Source organism: Oreochromis aureus, linkage group 20, assembly GCF_013358895.1.
Source record: "Oreochromis aureus strain Israel breed Guangdong linkage group 20, ZZ_aureus, whole genome shotgun sequence".
Taxonomy (NCBI): domain Eukaryota; kingdom Metazoa; phylum Chordata; class Actinopteri; order Cichliformes; family Cichlidae; genus Oreochromis; species Oreochromis aureus.
This window is the reverse complement of record NC_052961.1, coordinates 28,998,223-29,016,353: the sequence shown is the minus strand read 5'-3', so window position 1 is coordinate 29,016,353 and position 18,131 is coordinate 28,998,223. Positions and strand designations below refer to the sequence as shown.

The window sequence follows — 18,131 nt, the reverse complement described above, 5'->3', positions numbered from 1 at the left end:
AGGCGTGCGTGTGCGTGTGTGTGTGTGTGTGTGTGTGTGTGTGTGTGTGTGTGTGTGTGTGTGTGTGTGTGTGTGTGTGTGTGCGTAAATGTGTGCGTAAATGTGTTGAACTGACTCATCTTGGCTGGCATTTATTTCTCCTCCAGTGTCTACTAAACAACAATAATGTAGCAAAGAGAACCCGGATCACAACCATGCTCGCTCCCCTCTCCCTCACATATTTACAGGAAAAATTAATACATTCAGTTAATTCACTAAGTAACAAAGCTAATTAATATATGTGTGTGTGTGTGTGTGTGTGTATGTTTTTAGCAGAAATCACATGGTTTCACATCCAGTTTTCCAAACAGTCTCGTCTTGCTTTTCCCATTCCTACAAACTTTACCCACAGTCCCATCATTCATTTTTCTACTGATGAAAGACTCACACAGAACCCCCCGACACCCCCCCCTTTTAAACACTGTCAGATCCCACTTGCCTGTTTTTATAACTATTTACAGAAGCAGCATTCTAACCGTCACAAAAACCCACCCACCCGCCAGTCTCACTCACCCTACCCTGTGCCAACAAAATCCTGGTCCCACCCAATAGAGAAAAAAAAAACAAAATATATAATGACACCTGTCTTGCCGCCCCGTTCCATACACTACCCACATCTTACCCTGTTCTAAAAGAGCATGCCAAGTTTAACAATGAACACAGAAAATGTCTCTATACAGAAAAAAACACCCTTAAAAATGTTTTTTTTTTTCTTCTTCCTCCCACAATGGTGGACATGGACATAAGACAAGATTTTAGTGGCAACAAATAATCGTCATCTTGCTCCATTTTGGGACTTTTTTTAATTAATTAATTGATAAATTAATTTTTTTAGGTGCTGACAGGGACTGGTTTTAGTTAAAAGAAAGTCCTGTCATTGGGGTTTTGGAGGGCCATGTTATGAATAGTGGGAGGGCAGTTTTTCAGGGTCTCTGAGGCAACAGTTGGCCTTGGGGCAGCTGGGAAGGGTCAGAGGTGTTTTGGAAGGGAGGAGAAGAGGGGTACAAGGGGAGGGGCAGGGGTCGTCTATATTATTTTTGTTTAGTTTATTCTTTTTTGTTGTTTTGCTTTAGAGTCAGAGGTGGCGGGGACTTGGGTGGCCGTTGTGGTAGAGCTTCTGCTTGATGTGGACCATGTTGCCGCTGGAGTCTTCCAGCTGTCTGAGCTGGGCTCGGCGACGGAGGTCTCGAAGGTTGCAGAACTGGGGCAGCCATGACCAGGATGGAGTATCTGAAGAAGAAAGATGAAAATAAGTTACGTGTGACTGAGTAAGTCATTTATTTTTTTATTGGAAATCATAATTTAATTTGTTTCTAAAAGTGTAGAAGGTATGGAATCACACGGGCCGATTTACCTGCTCAACCACCAAACTGAAAAAACAAAAAAAGCAAAAACATTGGGGGTCGTTAATAACCTAGTCCCTTTGTTCATCTGATTGTTGATAATTGTTCATATCTAATCAGCCAATCACATGGCAGCTAGTCAATGCACTTAGCCATGGTCAAGGCGCCTTGCTGAAGTTCAAATATTTCACAAACTGCTGATCTATTGAGACTTTCCTGCACAACCATCTCTAAGGTTTACAGACAATGGTCTGAAAAAGGGAAAATATCCAGTGAGTAGCTCTCTGGGCAAAAATGTCTTGGTGTTAGAGGAGAATAGGCAGACTGCTCTGAACTGGTAGCAAAACTTAAGTAACTCAAATAACCACTTGTAGCCATTAAGATATACAGTAGAGGAGTCATGCATGCACCCTGAATGCACAACATATATAAAAATTTGAAGCAAACCAGCTGCAACAGCAGAAGACCACACCTGTCAGCTGAGAGCAGGTAACTGAGACTACAATTTCCATAGTCTCACCAAACATCGTCTGGTTTGATGAGTCTTGATGTCTGTTGCGACAAATTTAACGGTAGGGTTAGAATTTGGTGTGAACAAAATCAAAGCATGGATCCATCCTGCCTTGTATCACTGGTTGATGCTGCTGGCGGTGTAATAGCATGGGGGGGGTGTTTCTTGGCATGCTTTGGGTCCCTTAGTATAAACGGAGCATTGTTTAAACACCACACCTGAGTACTGCCTCTGACAAATTTCATCCCTTTTTGAACAGTGTACCCATCTTCTGATGGCTGCTTTCCAGCAAAATAATGCCATTTCAAGAAGCTCGAATCACTACAAACTGGTTTCTTGAACATGACAATGAGTTCACTGCATTCAAACGCCCTCCACAGTCACTACATCTCAATCCAATAAAGCACCTTTGTGATGTGGTGGAACGGGAGATTCAAATCATGGACGTACAGGCAACAAATATGCACCAACTGTGTGATGCTTTCAAGCCAGAATTAGGGCAGTCCTTTTAATGAAATTACACTGAGGTTCTGCATCAGTTGCCAGTCATTGATTATAGTACAGTAGGATACTAACAAAATTAATTCAAAGTACTTTTAGCTGAACCACTAATCGAGATAAAACTATAGCAACACATAGATCCCTGAATTCCTATATGTAACATGTTAGTATTCCACCAGATCTCCAGACTACAAACTGTCTCTCTACTTTTAAATCACGTTTCAAAACCCATCTATTCAGAATTGCATACACCTCATTATACACCTTGGTCCATTTTTACCGTGCTCAGCTTTTATACCTGCTTTTATACTTTCATGCTTGTTTTTTCCCCTCTCTTTCTTATTTACCTTATGTTTAAAGTTTATTTTGCCATGTTTTATTATATTGTATTGTTGCTACTGTTCTGTGCTAATGTAAGGTGACCTTGAGGGTCTTAAAGGCGCCTATAAATAAAATGTATTATTATTATTATTAGCAGTAGTAGTAGTAGTAGTAGTAGTAGTAGTAGTATTCAAGCCTTATATGAAACATAAATAGGAAATGTTCTATGGGAATGAGAAATTCAATCTGAAAACAGATTGTTTTTTCTGTGTCGTTTCTATATGTGATGGAGGAACTCAGAGTTTGAGTCTTTTAAAAGACCCCAAAACACGAACATGTCAATATTTCATATAAAAACAGCCAAAAGACTGAGCTGCTAGACAGCAGGACCTTTCAGAGATGAATGTGTGGACTAAAGAAAATGCCTCAGCGATGATGTTAACACAAAGTATGGGGACGTGAGTATGTGGTTTATATTATTAAGCTGCACTGTCTCTCGCACATGTAGTTGTGTCGATGTAAGCAGCTGAATGCAGGCGTTTAAAGACACCAAAGCCGAGTAGCTAGATGACACACTCATGAGCTCAACACACACAATAGTGTAAAATCCTAAAATCCTTCTTAGCCTGGTTTTCTGCTTCTAAATCCAGTTAGAGTATACAAGACATATCAGCAACCAGACACACAAGCTGGACTGATCTCAGACCCATGAACCTCCTTTTAGCTCGTTAATGTCATGATCTTTCTTTCTTAAACTTTTTTGAACTAGAAAGAAAAAAAATCAAGAATCTGTACTTACAAAACCAATTGAAATTAAAGAAAAATTAAAAAACCCTTTGTGGTAAATGCCATTAGTTTATACTGGTGAAATTTGCCAATACAACCTGCATGATGAGTCTTTGGTGTATCTGTTTATTAGGATATTTACATGAGTGTGAGTCAACCTCCTCCACGAAGTGTTGTTTGCACTGTAATATCTGCTGACAAATACCCTCCTTATTAGAAGAATTAAATAAGACAAAAACTTATCAGGAGGAAACATTCACTCTTTCAGAGTATTTGGGGCTCTTCCTGAATTATCTACAATCCAGCTGCTAAAATTGATGTGACGTCAGTGTCAGTGATATCTGATGATCTATCTTTTAGTAGATTTTTGTGATTTCCAGACGTGTTCTAAAGCAGCTGTGCACGATAAACATGTTGCAATGGAGAATTATTTATTAAGATGATCCTCAGTCGACTTTTTATTTGTTTATTTCTTTGTTCTCTTTATAGACATCTAGGCATTAATTGCATGAATTCAGTAAAGACATTTGTGGGGAAAAAACTTGAAATTAGCAAACTGTGCTGTGGAAACTGACTGAAAATATAAATACATTTTGGCCTGACTCACACTGGCTTTAAAAGCAAAGGTTTGCGCGTCGATTTGTCCATTAAGAGTTTCTATTTTTCATCCTTGGAGACAAGATGACGAGAACTGTGATGGCTCACGGGTCACTTTTCTGCTCTGAAATGGACAAAATTCTGAGCTAAATGTTTCGATGGCCAAACGGGTAAACTTACGGTGTGTAACTCTCAAAGATGGACGAGCTTAATGTAACAAACAAACAAACAAACAAACAAACAAACAAACAAAAAGAGAATCAGACGAGTAATGTTCTTCTTCCTCCTGGTATAAGCATGAGTAATGAAAGGAAAGGAAATGTATATATATCACATTTCATTACACATAAAACATTAAAAAAATACAAAAAAATAAAAGAAGTCAGTTTATGTCTGTGAATTTTGCACAACGACGTTACATTTTTATTTAGTCTTCACCACAGATGTAGCGTTTTATTCCGTGGAGCAGAGGCGAGCTGTTTAAGACGGAGAAACCGAGACGAGAATAAAAAAAAAAAGAAAGTTTGAAATATTGCATGTGAACTGTAAATGGCGTCACTGTCTTCAAGTGCGCCGCGGCATTGCCCTTGAGCTTTCACATTTGTGCTTCGACTGTTACATCGGTGACTGTGTCCTGGCATCGCTGCCATACACCAAAATGGATTTCACATATGACATTATACATATTTAAGACACAACGGATCCATCTGACTCCACCCAATTAGCAGCCAGCACATCACACGTATAGAATACGTGTCTCAAAGGCCGACCTGCCGTGAAATTTGTGTCTGTGCCGGGAAACAAAGTGGGGTTTTTTTTTAATTTATTTATTTTTTTGCAAATCCGAGGTGCATAATGTGAGGAGGGGAGTGGCGGGGCAGACATTTGTGCTTGTCAGGTTATAAACTGGAGCCGGCGAGGCGGCGCGAGGTCCACAGAGACAGCAGAGAGAGAGGAGGGGAGAGCCCCAGACAGCAAACCCAGTATAGCAAATGGCCCTGCTAGAGGATGAGCAAGAAAAGAGGGGGTGGTGGTGAAGTTAGGCAAGAGCTGGTGGTGGTGGGGGGAACTGTGTTCTGTGGATGAGAGGAGGTGAGGAGGAGAGGGAGAGAAAGAGAGAGTTATTTATAGCTGTGAATGGGTATGCTGTCCACAAGGACTGCTCTGAAGGGTATCCAAAGGAAAAGGGGCAACCAAGACAGGTTTCTCTCATTTGAATAAAAGGGTGGAGGTGGAGATGGAGTCCGGAGGAATGATAATGCATGGCAGGAGAAGAGGGAAGCAGAGATACAATTGTTATGCTTTAAATTTAAAGCGGCGGGGGTTGGCGGGGGTGCTAAGTCATCGTTTTCTCAATTTGTGTGATCGTTGCTGCGTTTTTTCCGTTTGGCCTTTGGAGTTATTGCTGCCTTGCCGTGAACGCCTAACAGGAAAATGTATTTGCAGCAGGAAGCACTGTAAAGGAAATGGACAGGAGTAGATTCAATAAGTGAAGAAGAGGGGGAGAGAGGGAGGAGCTAGACGAGGAATTAGGAGGAGGAAAAAAGGGAACAGTGTGCATCTGAGTGCGCTGTGTATGCGTGAGTGCGTGTGCGCGCATGTGTTTGTGCGCGTTTCTCACTTGCTATTCCAGCTGCTCTCTCACTCGTTCTATTTTTAGCTTTGGAGGGGAGTGTGTGTGTGTGTGTGTGTGTGTGTGTGTGTGTGTGTGTGTGTGTGTGTGTGTGTGTGTGTGTGTGTGTGTAAAGTGGGGGTGGGGATGTGACAGCATCTCCATCCTGCTCCCCACCATCACACACACTCTCCTCCCCGCTCTGTCAGCCTCACCTTCACTCCTCATCTTGAGGAGGCTAAACGAGTGTGACCTAGCACCGGCACATACAGAGAAATGAGGGGTATTCCCTCCAAGTGCCAAAAAAGCCCAAACTATTCTCCCCATTCTATAAGTGCTGCTAATGAATATGGATGTTCTCCTTTCCCTGGGTGTTTTTTTTTTATGATGATGCATTTTTGCGCTGTTGTACTAATGCACTGCAGAAAACCAGCATTGTTCTCACTTCCATGACTCTGTGCAAAGCAGCAGCAGCCAGCAAACATCAAAGCTTTTACTATTCGAGCACGTTGTTCATTATAGCTGCAAACGAATGGTAAAACCTCCACCCTAAAGCCCCATATTAGTGCATTTTAAAATCACTGTCACTCTTTGATCAGCTCTTGACAGCTTCCCATCCCGCCTGGGGAGCTTTTCCATAGCGGTCCCAGTATCCAGGTCACATATCACCTACTTTATCCTGAAAACTGAAGATCCAGGCCACTTCCTCATCGTGGGGCCTGCCCCAAACTCTCTGTACCCGCTACAGCATAGAGACAACAGGATAGTGCAGTTTTCTCCATGTTTCAACTGCAGCAAAAGAATTGCTAAATGTTCATGAGCGTTTCCTCACATGACTTCAATCCTGGCGGGGTGGGAAAGGGCTGAGAACCCACCATGATCGCGAGAAACTAAAGCACTGCAATCCAGTAATATCAATACCCAGCTCACTGAGCATCTCCCCCGGTGCACGCAGATGAATCGTGTATTTCGCATGTTTCAGCTCAGCTCTCTGCTCAAGACGAGCTGTGAGGGACTTCATGCTGTCATGTCATGATTTCACACGTGCGTCCAATGGCTGTTTAACTTTGGCACCACTGAAAGCTTTTTCCTTTCTTTGCTCGAGCCCACACAGGCGCACAGGCCTAACAGTGCCGGCGAGCTGTAGAGCACATGTTCTGTCTCATTAAATCTGCCGCGTTTGCTTTCTTTTGCAAAAGTAACATGCATCCTTCATCTGTCAGGAGGAGATGGGGAGAGAAATGAGACAGATATTTCAGGGAGGGAGCGTGCCGACAGAGGATGGGAAATAAAGAGGCAACTATCACACTCAGTTGGATTTAAACACACGATATGTGGGAATGTAGCATTCACTACAGCACAGCAGATGGTGGGAGTGAAGTCATCTCACTCTCTGTTTTTCGAGCCTGGTTTAAACCAGTCTTGGTGATTGCTGTGTGTGTGTGTGTGTTTTCTTACACATATGGATGACAAATTAAAAGAATAACTGACAATAAAGACTCAATTTAATACCTGTGAAGCCATTTAGCAACATCTCCTGCCCTGTGGATTGCTTTCTTGAAGGTTGACAATCTGGAATATCTCTGAATTGATTTGCAGTGACCCGTCGTGCTAAGTGGATACAACAGAGCATCACAGAGACACTGGATCCCTTCACTGTAGGGGTCACAGATTCAGGCTTTTTCTTTGATTTTTCACCCATCACTGTGTATCACACTGATGATCACACTACAGCAATGTTTGCTTTAAAATGAAAAATAGTTTGGTCAGATTTCCCTCATTAAACAGTTAACTACCAGCACTTCCACCGCATCATTCTGTGAAATATCAACGGTGACAGTTTTCCTCTTTGTCATCCACTGCACTGATGCTCCCACGCACTTCATTATTATACTTTTAAGCAAAGATCTTGGAGAGCCAGAGATATAGCACTTGATGAGCAAGGATGGTAGTAGAAGTATAATTTCCAAAGGGGAAAGAGCTCTTTAAAACCATCATTTGGAGCAAAGTCAGAAACTTTATAAGCATTTTTATCAGATTGGATTAGTGACTCTATACATGCAGTTTTTATGTCTTAGTGACCATTGTAATTAAAGCTTATTTAGGCAATGCTTCAAACTAACTTTCCAAATAACAATGTTGCTTCCAAAGTGGCAAAACTTGCTGCTAGAAAGACTATTAGAGTATCCATGTAATCCAACTCACAAAGTTACACCTTCCAGTAACTAACACCTTCCACTGAATTGCCTCTCTTGTTAGCTTTCTTGAGTGCACAGTGTTGTAGTGTGTGGTGTACACTGCAGCTCTATTACAGATACAGAATGACACACGCTAACGTGAACTGATTAGTCTGTGTATCCGTGTTAAAAGCATCTCAGTAAACACATATTTCATGTTGCTGTTTGTGTGTGTGTGTGTGTGTGTGTGTGTGTGTGTGTGTGTGTGTGTGTGTGTGTGTGTGTGTGTGTGTGTGTGTGTGTGTGTGTGTGTGTGTGTGTGTGTGTGTCTGAATTCATGTGGAAAAAGGTACTGCCTCTGAAAAGATTGCTTTAACTGACTGATATTGATTTAAATTGAACCGGCCACCTCATATCGCGGCTGGACTCCATTTAAAAAGGTTTCCCGACCTTGCAACTGCTTAATAAGCGTCACAGCCAAATGGAGCGCAGCCATTCTTTGTAGTTCATTTAGTCTGGTGACCTCACGTAAATCCTAGGACAGCTCCGCCCACCTTCGGTCTAATCAGCATATTACTGGAAACACCTTCAGTGAAGTTTTTTTTTTTTTTTTTTTACATTTTATAATTTTTTAATATGTCACAACCAAAACAACATGGAAGTATAATGATGGCTGAATTTGCTTCAGCTGCTTTGGTTTCTGGGCTCTGATCATGAACGTGCTGGTTTAATATCACACTCACATGGCTAAGTGGGAGAGATGAACAGAACAGAGGATCTGTTGATGGCGTTGGCTGATATTTCTACTATGAAGGACTCATAATCAAGAGCCCAGATTCATGTTTGCTGTCAGTGTAGCTGGGAAAACACAACTACTTGATCACAAAGATGTTCCAATAGCAGATGTAGGATGTAGATTTTATGAACTGTCTTTCATTATTATTGGTAAACATAATACATGTTGGAATAAATGAAAGTTATATGAGAAAATACCACTATGGAGGTCACAACAGCTTCCCAAAAGTGAAGCCAAAATATTTCTGTGCTGCTTACAATAACTTCCATTAAATCCTGTGTTAAGTGGGGCATCGGCACAATGTCCCCAGTTACTACAGCGGATACACTCACAAGTGCAAGATGGCAGCTCTTATTTCTGAGATAAGTTGGCTTCACTTTTGTACATAAAGAAGAAGTGTTGATGCATCATGCACCTTTATAGATATGCTATGGAGCTGTGATCAAAATCTTTTGAATTTTAGTGTCTAATTGTCGTTCTTTAATGAGTTAAATGCTGGAGCCGCTTTAAAGCTGTCAGTGGATACTACTCCACCAGCAGAAACTCTGGAAAGTCAGTACCTCTAAAGATATTTTAGTACACCTTTGCGTTTTATACCTTTGTAAGTATTTAAACCAGTTATTTGAATATTTTTAGCACCAGTGATGTGGTGCAAAATGCACAAAAAGATAAAACGGTCTTTACTTTTTCTGGAGTTCCTCAAGAGTCTATCCTTGGTCCCTAATTGTTCTAATAAGAAGCTAGTCTTGGGATGTATGACTGTGAGATTCCATTTTTATGTAACTCAACCAAACTGTAAAGCAAAATGAAAATGTTAGCATAGAAAAATGTCTCACAATATACAAATCTCCACGTAGCACTATTAATGATGTCATGTAACACAACCAAAAATGCAGGCCTGTCATTAAAAGTTTTATTGAAGGGATGAAGTTTGATTTAAGAAGGGGGGTTTATTAAGTTGAGATTTCCTTTTCTCTCTTTTGGAGCCTCCATAAAGGTCACGTTGCTCTAGGTCTGCAGTCATTGTAGAAGAGACATCAACATATTACAGTTGTTTCAGAGCACTGCTCTCAAGCCAATCAATCAAATCTAGCATATTACCTAAATCCTCATCTCCATTTAGAGCCTACCTGGTAATTGAACAACTGATATGGTGTGACTGGTTAACCCCATGACTGCTGCTTGGAAAATCTCCGTTGAGATCAGAACCTTTTAAAGGACAAAGTCAATGCATCTCAGGCTTGCAAAGTTAGCATTTTCCTATAGATCCGCTCTGAACACTCAGCTTATCCATACATTTTCCCCAAAGTTTTGTTTTTCATTTCCTCTTGCGCTGTTTACTTGTTTTGGAAAAAAGTGTAAGGCAAGTTCATTATTTATTATTAGTCTACACTTATGCTTGGCTGAACTTTCAAACAAGGAAGTTATCTAGCCACGAATGTCATAATCATAATTGTTAATTTGCTAAGTCGGACCCTGCAAAGGCACTTTGTCTAGTCGTCCCAATTAAGTTCAACCGAATGGAGGTTTTAATTGGAGGTTGTATCATCTATATTACATATTTAAAATCCCATTAATATTATGTTTCACTTGCATTGCTATTTTGCTCTTATAGCATCCCCAATGAGATAATTAAAGCTCTAACTTATCACAGACCCTAAAAAGAACTTTTCTCTTCGAGCCATTTATCCAGACACTGGATGTAAACCTGGTCCTAGACTAAAAGGACACAAATCTTCCAATGCAAAAAACAAAACAAAAAAACGTCTATGTCTAGAACTAGGCTTAATTCTTGTCAGGTAAACTAAGCCTAAATACGTGAACTTTAATCCAAGCGAAGATGTCAGCTGTTCAATTCGGCTTAATGCTAACACAACATTTGGGCTCAGAGGCCGATGCTGAATAACATACCAGCATGCAGCGATAGACACAAGTGATTGCACTAATGTATTTAAAAATGACATACCTGCAGGGAGTTTAATGTGAGTCAGCAGTTTGGGAAAGACAACATTAAAGAGTGATTTTATGTCGTCCTATCAGGTAATGAGCTGAATACATCCCGAGCACAGAAATTACACTTAATGACAGTGCCATTACATGAGCATATGACTGCTGTTTCCTGCAAACAAATTAAGTATTATTAGTGAAATAAGGTGTGAGATATGTAGACTGTCCAAAAAGAAAAAAATAGAAGAAGAAGAGGACAGCCATTTAAATTTAGCTTCAGCTCAGCTGGTGCGTCTGATGTGCCTACGTCTGAATCATCGCAGTTGGAAGGTTTCGCTGTGATTTTTTTCCAAGAGGTCGCAGTAAACTGAGAAAAAAATCAGCAAGAAGAGCCAAAAGTGGGCCAAGCAATGGGGGGGGGGGTCATTTTCCAGAGCTCTACCAACTGCTGTGTTAACCTGGCAAGCACTTAGAGATGCAGATACATGGCGGTTACACGAAAAGATCTTTCTGCGTTTTTGCTATTACCCTGCAATAAAATACATGTTATTTCATTACATATTACATTTTTTTCCAGTCTTTCAAGCATTTGTGCCTCAGGGTGTTCAACTAAAATGAATTAAAACTTATATGATATTAAAGTATTGCTGAGCTTGCGTATAAGTCGCAGATAAACAGCAGGCAGCGTCTGTCTTACCGTAGTATCGGCTCGCCCTCCAGGCCCTGACGGCACAGTGTAGGACTCCATCCAGCCACAGCAGCAGCCAGCTGATGCAGAAGCCCAGTAGCAGTCCCAGCATTAAGTCCATCTCCTGCTTGGTCACACTGTCACTCACAAAGTAGTTCTCTGAAGAGTCCACCAAGGAATGGTCCCCATCATATGGGATTACATAGTGGACATGATGCCTGGGGGCGAGGGCAGACAGGGCAAAGTGATGGAAGAGTTAAATATGCTCTATGTTTGCATCTTATATAACCCCTCTAACTAGGGGGTTGTCTGGAGATTTCTAAATTATGATAAGATTGCACAAATCCGCACTTTGCTGTTAACCCCAGAAGCATTCTCAGGGAACTCATGGGTATCTCGGGGCTGCACTTTAGGCAGAAAAATTCACGGCTGAGTTGTGATTTTTGAATTTAGAGAAGCAGCTCAAGGACTGAACACAGAAGGGTTTCTGCCTCTCTCAGGGACGATAGTTGAAGTGCCTCTAAGCAAGGCATTTACTCCCATATTCTACCAGCTCAATAAAAGCCTTCCTGAGCAAATAGGACAGGTATATAATGCAAACTGTACTGGGGGTTCTGGAGTGATCTTGTAAACATCAGTTTGATTGTTTTTTCACTTTACTTTGGAATTAAAAGTGTATTTTAAAGCCAAACCAGCTCCTGTTAGAAAGTCTCCTTAATTTGCTCCAAATAAGAGAAGCAAGAAAGAAGGCAATTTTATTCCTTTACCACAAATTCACAGGATGCCTGATTGCTACTAAACAGGTGTTCACATCTCACAGGGGAACGCATGGAAATGTTCCACCCATAATGCACTGAGAGGAAGAGGACAGCTCATGCTGCATTACAAGTAAATATATATAGAGAGATAGATAGATAGACAGATACCAGTGTATATATGTATATATATATAGAGAGAGAGTGTGTACATATAGACATATATAACAGTGGGGATCTGAATAAAGAATAAAAGAACATCCATAAAGCTCTGCACATCCACTACTGTAGTAAGTAACTAGCTATGGCTATCACATTGCCTCATTGTCCAGAACTGCCCTCCCGCCACTGTAAAATAGATCCACTTGATGTGAAAGCCTCACTATACAGGTATTACCTGGCCTCCTGGGAGGGGATGAAGGCGTTTTCAAATATAACAACACAGGCAGCTGTCTGACAAACACGGTGAGGGAACGCAGCGGGAGCTGAGAGATTTACCTGCTGGAAGTGAGTCCAGATGCACTCACACTCTTTGGTACATTACTTTGATAGCAGGCATGGACTGAAGGAGGTTCGTGAAGACCTGCTAGACTAAAGACATGCTGCAGCAATTTAAAATAGCTTCTAACTTCTGTAAATCTGAATGGCTCGCAACTGTTTGATTAGATTTCTCTGTCTCTGACATTACTATAGTTAAGACTGTTAAAAGCGCGTTAAAAGTTAAGGTATGACTCTGTTCTCTGTATCATGAGCAGCTACAGAGAAAAACACAAATTTGAACTTCATTAATGTAAATTCCACCCAAGCTGTGTGACTGACAGATAATCTCTGGACACTGCGCTGCAGGAACTCTACACCACTTTAAAACACAAATAGATCTTGCAGATGAGCACCTGAAGCATCTTGCTAAAGAAGTATGACCACATGGGGGATCAAAGCAGCCTCTGAAGTCCATTAACAGGAAAACATCTAAAAAGAAATGCTAAGCAATGTGTAAAGATAACCGAAAATGTCTATCCAGGGTCATTTCTTTCCCCTGAAGAAGGACCTTGCATTAATGCTTGTAAGTTTCTTGTAGCACATAAGTTTTCTTGTGCACCTTTTTTCCCTCCCCCACTATAAAAAAGATACAGGGAAGATACTCATGACAGGGAAGATACTCCTGTATCTTCATGCAGCTGTTGTAAGGCCAGGCTTGAGCCCATCATAGATCCTACAACCACATCCAAAACAGAGCATGAGCGCTGCCAAATAAAATGACACTGGCTGTGTCCTCAATCCTGATAAGGTGAGCACTGTGGGCGTCCCGACACCTCCACGCCTCATGGATGGAAGGGCAGGCAGGCGAAGCCAACGCTCTGCTCTATTCATCCACGTATCCCACGTTTCTGCTGTTTGTGTGAAAACAGATGACTGGCTCTCATTCAGGACTGTTTCCAGGTCAGTGAAAGACACTGTGGTTACCTGAGCACTAGCAGGAGGAGCAGAGGTTTTACTGTGCATACTGTTCATTAGCATGGAGGTTTATTTGATCATTGCCATATGCATTAGGGAAATACTTATATGACAAGGGTGTTTTTTTAATTATTCTTTTTGCATTACTTTAAAAGAAATCCCTTTGGCCTCTCTCAGCAGTAGCAAACATGACATGCCTGTCTAAATATTCCAGGGAAAAAAAAGCCCGTCAGTGATGCATCATCTCATCTCAGAGCTGTACCCAAACATGCAATTTATTTTTTTATTTTTTTTCATTTTGGCTTTGAGTAAACTATATCACATCACATTTATTAGACGCCTTTCAAAACTTTGACTTGGACAAGCATAATATAATTGCCTATGATTGATGATGACCCATTTCTGGATTTAGAGGCTAAGAAAACACACACACACACACACACACACACACACACACACACACACACACACACACACACACACACACACACACACTGTGGAACTGCCCTCTTAATGCTGCTAATGAACTGCTAACACATCAGCCCCCTCACTGCAGTATGAACACTATGGGCTGCTGTTTTCTTTGAGTGTGCATCTGTTCAGCTTGCACCAACATGAATAGTGAGAATTCTTCCTTCTAAAGCCTCTGTGTGTTCTCCTAGCTGCTTGTCTGCAGAGCACAGACCAATCAGGATCCAACATGAGGACACTATAGGTGTGCACCCGTTTGAAAAATAGGAGTCTTACTTTAAATCCTGCTCTAATATTGTTGCCATACCCTCAGGCACTGAGGAGAGTTAAGAGGAAGAAGAAAAAAACACAACACAGAGGCCCACTTGTGCCATGGCTCACCCATATATCTAGCCTGTGTCATATTAAGTGCTTAATGATGATGGAAAACACGTAATAATGCTCATTAAATCCGAATTAATACATTAATGAGTGTCATGCTGTTGTTTTTCCACACTTCAATCCCCGCTCTCACCGTGACAGCAAACAGGTAGGATGGTGAGCAGCCAGCTCCTTCAGCCCTGTAGCACTTCCTAAGCCATAGCCACCTCACTTCGGCACTTAGGATCATAATTGGCCCCAGCAGGTTATATTCTTGCCGTGTAGGCCTGCGTGTGAATAGCACGGCGCACTTGATGCTCAGATTGTTTTTGAAACGGCCTCACATCGCTCGTAGTTCATTACCTATTTATGGCTCCGACACACACCTTCGTGTATGGAGCAAAATCAGAAATCCTCACCGCCACCGGTGGTATAAAAAAGAAAAAAGAAAAAAGCAGCACACGGCGATCAAACGTGAGATCGAGCGAATAATAAAGGCTCTGACAGTCGCTATGTAGCCTGTGAGAGCGCCGACAGGTTTGGCTTCACCGCCGGAAATCTTCGAGGCCTCTTCAGCAATTAAGAATGGACGACTAAAGAAGAGAACACACACGCGCGCACACACACCATGAAGCACACCATGTTTAACCCGAATATCGTGCTGGATGATGGCATTTACCTTCCACAGTTGCAATGACAGACGCGGTCCTCCCCTCGTAGATGCGGTAAGATGTAGTTGTGAAAGCGATCCAGTAGTGCGTTCATGTCCATTAAACAGGCTATCGCCTGCAAAGAACCATTCCAGTCAGCTGGGACATGTCAAGCAATAGGCTAGGCTATTACCACAGACAGCGAATAATTCTTTTCATTAGGTGCTATTAGGATAAATAACAGCAGGCTATAAAGACCACAGAGACATGAGTGAAAATAGTCTTGGCAGATCCTCCCGATTCTAAGAGGGGGGACTCTTGCCTCAAACGGACTTAGATTATTTATTTATGACGGCAGGTAATTATAGGTAGGCTAACCTACTTCCTCGTGTCAGTGATAGGCCTGCTGTAGTTTCTTGAAAATGTGATAGGCCTACATTTGTGAGGCATTTCTGTCAAATCGGGAGGCTCTCAGCCCCAGTGAGGAAATAAGATCGTGGCCGAGGGAGGTGAAGGTGTCTTACCATTACAACTGAAGCACCAAGAATCATAAAAATCATGGTGGTTGTGATCATATGCATCAAAACTTCCAAACTGGCCGCCGTCCTGTTGCCCGGGGTTCTACCCGCGGCGGTGGAGACGCTCCGGCTGGGCTCTGGGCGCTCTGTCCCGGCAGGAGCCGCTCATGGAGCCGCCGCCGCCGCTCCTGGCTCCCCGTCCCTTCAAACTGCCCGGTCTCCCTCCGTCCCCTCCTACACACGGCAAGCCGCTAGCCTTCACTGCGCCCTCTCCATCCAAGTATCCTGATCTCCCCCCCACCCCCCCACGGTAGGTCGGATGCGGCTGCCGCTCGATCCAAGGAGGCAGTCTTCTCCTAATTACCGATGCAAAAGTGATCCGTTCCTTCACTTGCGTCTCTAGCTGTATCCCAGTTTAAAGAAACCATAAAGAAAATGAATGAAGGGTTTCCCTGATATCCTCTACGGAGTGCCCCGGTATCCTCTCTCCCTCCTTTCCTAAGTTATTCCACACCGGTTCTGCGCTTCAGATTAATGCCGGTGAATCCTGTCTTCCATGGGAGAAGACGGTCGATTTCTTTTGCCTGGACGTTTCAAAGAGCTGCACCAACTCCTCTCACGGCCATCGCCCTCGTCTTTCTCGGAACGCTTGACAACATCGACACGGGGTCCACACAGCTCCAGTCGGGAACTAGACCCACCCTGCGCCCCGAGTCCACTCCGTATCCAGCAACGGCAGCTGCATCAACGCCCGGAGCCAGGATTATCCCATCCTGGCTTCCAGCAGCTACACGAGCATCCACTCCCACCTCTAGTGCATGCGCGCACGCACGCTTTCGCGTTCGCGCGTCTATGCGCGCGAGAGAGTGTGTGTATAGTGGGCGGTGTGAGAGGGAAGAACTGCAAGCCGCCTTTAAGGCAAAGGCCTGTAGGCTCGTTATTTACAGGACACCGGCAGAGGCACCGATGGCACTCGTCATCATGATTTAACCTGCTTTATCCCCACAGTAACCCCCCCACCCCCCCAACCCTAACACACACACACACGCCTGCCTTGTGTTCTACTTCTCCTCCAGACACTGCTGCTCCTCAGTTTCTGACTCTGCACCATTTCTGCTCACAACATGCCGCTTGTTACATTTCCAAAATGAGCCTAAGGTTAAAACTTGCTTTGGGGTGTCATTTGGATTACTTATTTAGGCTACAGTGGAAAGTGTGGAAATTCAGAAAATGTCAAAACTTCTCCAAAATAGTGATAATATTCTACTGGTGGAAATAATAAAGGCCAGATGTTTCAAAGACTAGTTCCAGTGTGGCATGACATTTGGACCATGGCTCACTGAGTGAATATCCTGTTTAAAGTATTATTTGAAAGCGTCTGCTCTTATTGTCTCCATGGTAAAAGTTTAAAGTTGCTATATAGAATACAGACATGAGAGGTGGAACTTGCAAGTATTCAAACCATCAAATCAAAGAAAATATATAACTGTCATATCCCAGCCTGCAGCTCAAATATGTATATCCAGATTTCCTGTATCCCTCAAGTACTTCCCCGAATAGTCTGTATGGCCAACCTAGGTACCAGAGAAACAACAAACTGACAGAAAAATGTGTCATAAAAACCAAGTAATCACTCCAGGGAAGGGTGGCTGTTTCAGCACCATGGACAGCAATCATCCCAAGTAAAGTAGTGAAATAGACTGAACCGTTGTACAGTATTCCAATTTTCTATGCATGCCCAAATAAAATCTAAAATACAAATACTGTAAGAAAATAATCACTAACCACTGTACTCATACCCTTCGTCTCTGGTGGAGCAGATTTTAAAAACATCTGCTGTTGTCACCCACAGGCACACTCCTGCTAGTGTTACTTCATTTCGACCTCGCCCCTCGTGAAGAAACTGCAGCCAAGCTGGGCACCAGAGTAGCAGGCTCTAATTAAAATCTACAGGGGGTAGAATGGGGGTAATGTAAACATTTAACTGTAAAAAAAAAAAAAAAAAAAAAAAAAAGGACTTGAAGCCTGAATGGTCACAATTATGAGTGCAGCTACAAACATGAAGCTGAATGCAAATTTACTACAACTGAAAAATATTTAAGTGGCCATCCCATCCATTATCAGGCAAGTAAATCAACTTTCAACTAGATTAAAATAAAAGGACACAACTATAATGATAATATGATCAAGCTTCCTCTTTGTAGCAGTGGATGCTGTGTTGATCAACTTTAAATTCAACAAACTACAGAGAAGAAGAAGAAGAAGCGGTGGCTTGTGGGTCATATCCACGGCTTGCAGATGGTATCCATACAAACAACCTTATGTCATGTCACAAAAGCCTTTGAGCAAGGCAGTGAAGCTGACAGAGATGGTATGCTCTCTAAAAGAAGACCATCAGTCATAAATTTAAAATTGTGAAGTCAGCTGAAAATGGCCTTTCTTTCACATGATGTTCTAATATCAACTCAAAAATAGAAACTCTTATCTTAAAACACGATGTGCCTTGCTGACACACACACACACACACACACACACTGCTCGTGCACATACAGTACACAGTTGTTGTCCTTTGAGTCACACGTGGCTGACGGCTCCTCTGTTTCA

General features: G+C 42.3%; 1 protein-coding gene across 2 annotated transcripts; it reads right to left on the bottom strand.

The window, feature by feature from the left end:
• Positions 1-554: 554 nt before the first annotated feature.
• tmem240a (transmembrane protein 240a) lies at positions 555-18,062 on the bottom strand. 2 transcript variants are annotated; one of them, XM_039604876.1, is made up of 5 exons: positions 18,039-18,062; positions 15,534-15,761; positions 15,039-15,145; positions 11,328-11,536; positions 555-1,269 (listed from the first exon to the last, which is right to left on the bottom strand). In XM_039604876.1, the coding sequence occupies exons 2-5, from the start codon at positions 15,588-15,590 to the stop codon at positions 1,115-1,117; spliced, it is 528 nt and encodes a 175-aa protein (XP_039460810.1). In that variant the 5' UTR covers positions 15,591-15,761; positions 18,039-18,062; the 3' UTR covers positions 555-1,114. The 2 variants fall into 2 exon arrangements, with proteins under 2 accessions (XP_039460810.1, XP_031584112.1); XM_031728252.2 differs by lacking the exon at positions 18,039-18,062 and having other exon boundaries at positions 15,534-15,790.
• Positions 18,063-18,131: the final 69 nt, after the last annotated feature.